The following is a 6,730-nucleotide window of genomic DNA, read 5'->3' on the forward strand; positions in this document are numbered from 1 at the left end:
TACCCCTCCTGTGCCTCAGCTCCCGCCCCATCTCGGCACCGGCACCAGCTCCAGTTCCGGCGGCGTCTGCCGCCCGCGTGCACACGTTCACGCGGACCCCGTGCCTGACTCGGACCGACCAGGACGGCCCAGAATCGGCCGGGCCACCCTCCGACCTGACCCCGGACGGCGGCGTGACCTCGGCCTGACCCCGGCGTGACACCGACGGGGCGGCTGCCAGACAGAATCCGGTGGCGAGCGGCCGTTGGCGCCCGCCACCGGACAGGAATAGTCGGTTAGCGTTTATGTTGAGTTGCGTCGGCGCGTGGGAGCGCGGACCGAGCGCCCAGTCCCGGGACGACGCCACAGTGTGTCGCCGGCTGCGCCGAGCTCGCGCGGTGGGGTCGCCCGGGCTGCCGCCGGCCGCGGACGAAGCGGCGCGCTGGTGTTTGGCGTCGGTCGCAACAGTGCGCGACGCGAGACACCGCGCTCCAGTCCCGGCTCGACACGCGGCCTCCGCGCCGACTGGCTGAGACGCACCGGCGCTGATCGCGGCTGATCCCAGCCCTGGCCGTGCCGGGTGAGGAGGTCGGCGGAGGAGGGCACCGTTTGTCGGTCAGTATGGTGCAGCTGCGAGGCGCCAGTGCCGAGCCGCCGGACCTCGCTGCCGGCTCGCCGGTGAGCCGACACGGCAGCAGCGCCCCGCGCCGCAAGAAGAGCCGCCGTTCGCGCTCAGCGCCCCGCTCGCTGGACGCCAAGCCCAAGAAGCAGAACAAGTACCTGGACACCGCAAGCACGTCCATCAGCTCGCTGCCCAGCCGGATTCAGCTCACCATGCTCAACAGTGGTCTGATCCCGATCGGTGAGCGAAGCGGGCGCGCCCGGGCCCGGCCCAACCGTCACGAGCGCGCGGGCCCGGCCCAACCGTCACGAGCGCCCGGACTCGGCCCAACCGTCACGAGCGCCCGGGCTCGGCCGAACCACCGTCGCACGCACCGACGCGAGCGCCCGGGGTCGGCCGAACCACCGTCGCACGCACCGACACGAGCGCCCGGGGTCGGCCGAACCACCGTCGCACGCACCGACACGAGCGCCCGGGCTCGGTCGAACCGCCGTCGCACGCACCGGCGCTCGGGCTCGGGCTCGGTCGAACCGTCGTCGCACAGCAACGACGCGGGCGCCCGGGCCCGGCCGAACCGCCGTCGCACGCACCGACGCGAGCGCCCGGGCTCGGTCGAACCGCCGTCGCACGCGCCGACACGAGCGTCCGGTCTCGACCAAACCGTCGTCGCACGCACCGACGCGAGCGTGCGACTCATCGGTCAGCCTTTCGCGTGGCATATCGGACGTTTGCACCCTGCTGTCAGTCACCTGACAGCTGGCACGCTGCTCAACTCCAGAGGCGGGTCCGCGACATTCAGCTCGGATGCTGTTACGCGCCTCCGTAAGAACAGCCCAAAAAAGTATAGATATGTTTGATGTTGTCTCGTGATTGCAGTGTTCCCCAGGATAGTTCTCTTGCCGGTCTCGTGGGATTAATCGGACACCAAGCACCTACCGATGCTTCGTAATTCCGCGGAGGTCATGGTTTGATACGCCATCTGGTAATCAATCATTGGACTAATATGCTGACAATCAAGCCCATCCTGACACTCGAGAGATTATCACACTTGCTTCGGCCTCGGATAAGACAAAGGCTACTGATAAGATCATGATAAGCAATGCATGTCTGGAATGACGTTTTTATATCCATATGGCTGACAGCGCATAGTGCCAGTGTAGGGATATTGCAGCACGCTCTTCCCCTTAGCAGGAAGGGAAACGACTACACTGCGCATTAAAAATAAAAAGTATGGTATTGTTTTTAAGAATGGGGTCTGTAATTGTGTCCAAAACAGTGGGAGCTGAAGATCAAAACGATCGATAGTGATCAACTCTTTGTAAGCAGTATTTTAAAGGCAACAGCACCAGCAAAACAAATTGGGCAAGAGAAGACTCATTCAACATTATGTTTCATACAAAAAGTCGTCCACCAACACGCAGCCAAATAGCTTAAATAGCGCAGGGTTCGGTAAGGAAGTCTGTGCGGAACAGAGTCTTCGATTTTCTCAGCGTTCCAACCGGCCCCACGTGGAGACCAAGTTGCCTGGATAAATGGCCTGTCTCGAGCGCCAACGGAACACGTCTTGAAGCTTGAAACCGCTCCACGCTGTCATCAGTGCGCTGGGGTCATTTGTTAGCGGTGCTGTGTGAGCCCTGTCCGGCTACTTCCTGGCCCTGCCGGCTGAAGCTCTTGCTGTTCTGCTTCTCTGTAGAGAACGTTGTTCAGATGTCGAACACACTCGTATGCGACGGATCAGGCTCGTTAGTGGACCTCATGCACAGTGGTGCTTTGTCGACTGTCGACTGTCGGGGTGGAGCCAGTGCTGTCCAAATATCCCAGCTGTGTTCTGTGGCAGCGCCGGGGCCGCGGGCAGCGTCGCTCCTGCACTGACCTGTGAGCTCGATACTGACCGCACTGCAGCATCTGACGGTCGACGTGCCTCGAGACAACCGACTCTCAGTGCGGCCGAGTGTACATACGGCCCGGCCTGACCCTCCTCGTCGCGACGCCACCGCACTGTGGACCGCTCTGATGGCGCCACTCTCTCCACAGCGGAGGAGGACAGAGCAATCCGCGCCATTCCGAGGAGGCCGATTGAGAAGGCCAACTTTAACAAGTACTGTGAGCAGCACAGGAAGTATCCGATACTTTTCAAAGTAGAATTTCAGGTGAGTTGCAAGGTGTGCATGCAGTCCTGCAGGTCTTCAGTCACTAAGGATGGAGTGTTCCAAGGGACTGAAGCACAGGTGCACATACAGCCTGCCGCCGATAGCAGGGCTTACGGTGACACTTTCACATCTCCGTTGTGCTGGTGGGACACTATACCACTGGCAGTTGCTACGACGAGCATCACAGTTGCAGTTGCTACGATGGCAGTTGCTACCGGACACTATTCCACTGGCAGTTGCTACGACGAGCATCACTTGCTCAATACGCGATAATTAAAGAACGGTCTTGTTTGCAAATGTTGATGCCAAAAACGCACCAAAGCTCTGCAGGCCAGACCTAAGCATGTGCCAAACCAAATAAAAACGGCGCGGGACATTGTATGACATACTTTAATACTTTACGTGTACGATATGCATAATTAACATGCATAACCAGTTGTTCGTGATTGGGGCGATAACATTACGGTTCGGTAAACTAAAACATTGTTCCACTGCTAGTTTTCCATACGACACAAGCTATCTTTCTTCGCCTTGGATGACCAAACCGTGAATTACACTTTGTAAGGTTGTGTCCTTAGTGCAATGTTACAGGACAAAATGAATGAATACAGGGCGGTGTTTTGCAATCATGTTCTGGGACGTACTCACGTTATCGGGCGTCCAAACACGACATGATGTGACCAGCATGACCTCGACAAGGAGGCTATCACTTACGAATTATGCAGCGTCTTCAAGCGTTGGACTTTTCAGCGTCTTCAGCGTTGGGTGTTGGGCGTTTTAGCGTCTTCAGCGTTGGGCGTTGGACGTTTTAGCGTCTTCAGCGTTGGGCGTTGGACGTTTTAGCGTCTTCAGCGTTGGGCGTTGGACGTTTTAGCGTCTTCAGCGCTGGGCATTGGGCGCTTTAGCGTCTTCAGCGTTGGGCGTTGGACGTTTTAGCTTCTTCAGCGTTGGGCGTTGGGCGCTTTAGCGTCTTCAGCGTTGGGCGTTGGACGTTTTAGCGTCTTCAGCGTTGGGCGTTGGGCGCTTTAGCGTCTTCAGCGTTGGGCGTTGGACGTTTTAACGTCTTCAGCATTGGGCGTTGGACGTTTTAGTGTCTTCAGCGTTCGGCGTTGGACGTTTTAGCGTCTTCAAGCGTGGTAGTGTTTTCACAAATTAATACACACGTGGAAAGCATGCCCACCGAAATTCCAGAATTTGTTGTTCAGTAATTTAGCTTTTTACAGGAAGCCACAAGGCCTCTGAGAAAGCCCAGGCGGGCCCCTAAGAAAGCCTCAGAGGCATCTGAGAAAGCCTTGGGGGTCCCGGAGATTCTCTCGCCCTAAGATGACTAAAATTGCATCCAGTATGTCATGAGCTGCAGCAAACACCATTCTGGGAAAAGACTCTGTCTATCCTGTCGCTATAAACCGCACAAACTCTTCGTCGCATTGTATTACGCAGGTCCGCCGGTCCCCGTGCTTGTCTGACAGTCGCTGATTCAGCACTGCGACAAACGCTGGCAGCGTTCCATGCAGCTAAAACTGAGGGGCTTTGCTTTTTAGGCACATGGTTATGCTTGAACAGTTGGTAGTTACTTATTTACCAAGACTATCTGCATCTAAATGACATTAAAGGCTATTGCCAGCAGAGTCTTATAAGCATCATAGCAGAAGGCAAATTGGTGCCAAACATAAGTATTTTTGTTTAGCTTGTTTTCTGTTTATATAAGACACAATGATCGAAATCGTTCGTTTCCAGAATTATAACATTTAAATACAGTTCATTTGATTATCCTATTCACCTGGTGGTCAGCACGCACTCCCATTCTTTTGAAAAGTTCACAAGCAAAGGTAAAATTAACTCTGGTGGTGCATTCATTCCGCGAACATAACACCGACCTGTTGTCAAACATTCAAGATGACATTTTAGCCTCCCTCATTTTGTCAGAAAGTCTGAAATGTTTGTATATTTATCAGCACCGTCATGCATCAAGCTTCCAACGGCCCACACGACATTCCAACATCACGCAATCACTACCGCAAGTTGTGTATACATAGTTATAGCTATTGCCCCATAAGGTAGGTCACTCGTTGTCGGAGACCTGTAGTCCCATTTACAATTATCGCTTATTAGGTTTATCGTGCTTCCGGGACCAGAGGCCGTGCTCAATATAGTTCAACGAGGGCCCCATAGCGTTACAATGGGACAATGGAAAACTCAGTAGAAGGCAAACAGGTGCCCCCGCGGGCGGGCACCAGCACATCCCCCCTGCGTCCATATGAACCGAGCCAACAAAACTCACTGCAATTCGCTTCATGAGCAATACCATACTTGTACAAGATACTGACCAATGCTTTGAGCATGCGGAGCGCGGTGCAGAAAATTTCACAGATGCATGACATTGCATGAAGTTGCATGAAACGGGAAGCAAAAATGCATTCAAACGTCATGTTAGAAGTTCGTGTTTGAATGTTTCCAGCTAAAGCAATTCAATCCCGTCTATACAAAACAGTTGTAAACGTTATGAGAAACGCTCGTCGTTGTCATTTGTTCAAAGGTACATGAAGGGTAACCTATCTGTCGCTCTGATTTCAACTAAAGTGACAACGGGGAATCGTGTCTTGTCAGCAGCAAACATTTTCCTCAAAAACGATGGCGACGTTCTGGATCCCAAATCACAGTATGTTGCTGTGTTCCTGCAATATGATCACCATGAAACAGTTCGCTGCATGACCTACAGGGCGCTATCAATTTCAGGCCAAAGTCATCAGTCAGTCGTTTGGACTACAGTTAGTTGTACATTGGAACAAGTTGCATCATAACAGAATCTGCTTTTCTTTGGAGTTGTAGCGATACATTGGGCTTAAATTGCATGAAGACATGAAATATTACACGAAGCACGCACCAGTGCAATTATTCCGTACTTTATTCGTTGGACTCGCAAATCAGACGACAGAAAAAAGCCGTGGTGCGCAATCCTTCTATTAACTTGCTATTGAATCCGAACCGGGCGTGCCCAGCGCACGTCGGGTGCTGTTGTTCGCCGCAAGCACGCCGTCCTGCGCACACACGCCGCAGCAGGCGCGGTCGGCGGTGCCTGCGCCGCGCCCGGCTCGGTGACCAGGCTGCGCCCAGCTGCCAGAGAGGGCCTGGCGTGAGGCCCAACAGCTCGTGGAAGTGTGGACGCGGCCAATACGGCCGTCGCCGCGCCGGCCAGGCGGGCGACGAGCCCCAGGTGAGGCCCCGCGCCGGAGCTGAGAATTCGCAGCATATTGAAAGCCGAATTCTAGGGTAGGTATAGATGAATTCGGTTTCGGATTAAAAATTTGATCAAATATAGCAGTATTTGAATCCTAACATCGGCATCTCAAATGCATAGGCGATATAATAAAAAGGACGCCGGGCGACTTGGTGCGATGTCAAAACGGCGTATACGTGCTCATAACAAAATATGAGTGCAGACAACATTCAATCCATTGAAGTGCATATTTATATGATAAGCTTCAGGATCCGTTGCCAGGTTTGTATGATTGACATTCCAATAGTCAGCAATCGAATCCTCGTTGTTAGGATTCGAAGATGCACAATGTTCAAATCTGTTCAATTATGTCCGGGTCTACGAGTTTGATTCCGCAGCTCGATTCCACACCCTACGGCGGCAGCCGCGGTCAGCACCCTGCCGCACTGGAGAGGCGAGAAGTGCCGGCGGCTGTCGCGATCAGCACCCTGCCGCGCTGGAGAGGCGAGAAGTGCCGGCGGATGCCGTGGTCAGCCCCCTGCCGCGCTGGAGAGGCGAGAAGTGCCGGCGGCTGTCGCGGTCAGCCCCCTGCCGCGCTGGAGAGGCGAGAAGTGCCGGCGGCTGTCGCGGTCAGCACCCTGCCGCACTGGAGAGGCGAGAAGTGCCGGCGGCTGTTGCGGTCAGCACCATGCCGCGCTGGAGAGGCGAGAAGTGCCGGCGGCTGTCGCGGTCAGCACCCTGCCGCGCTGGAGAGGCGAGAAG

General features: G+C 54.8%; 1 protein-coding gene across 1 annotated transcript in view; it reads left to right on the top strand.

Annotated features, from left to right (window-relative positions):
• Positions 1-387: 387 nt before the first annotated feature.
• LOC119098799 (receptor-type tyrosine-protein phosphatase kappa-like) overlaps positions 388-6,730 on the top strand; it is a gene marked incomplete in the record, with an annotated part of 30,746 nt that continues 24,403 nt past the window's right edge. Inside the window, 2 exon segments of the mRNA XM_037221841.1 lie at positions 388-841; positions 2,636-2,751. Coding sequence (XP_037077736.1) covers positions 601-841; positions 2,636-2,751 — 357 coding nt within the window.

This window comes from Pollicipes pollicipes, unplaced genomic scaffold (genome assembly GCF_011947565.3).
Source record: "Pollicipes pollicipes isolate AB1234 unplaced genomic scaffold, Ppol_2.1 Scaffold_4740;HRSCAF=5597_pilon_pilon_pilon, whole genome shotgun sequence".
NCBI lineage: Eukaryota > Metazoa > Arthropoda > Thecostraca > Pollicipedomorpha > Pollicipedidae > Pollicipes > Pollicipes pollicipes.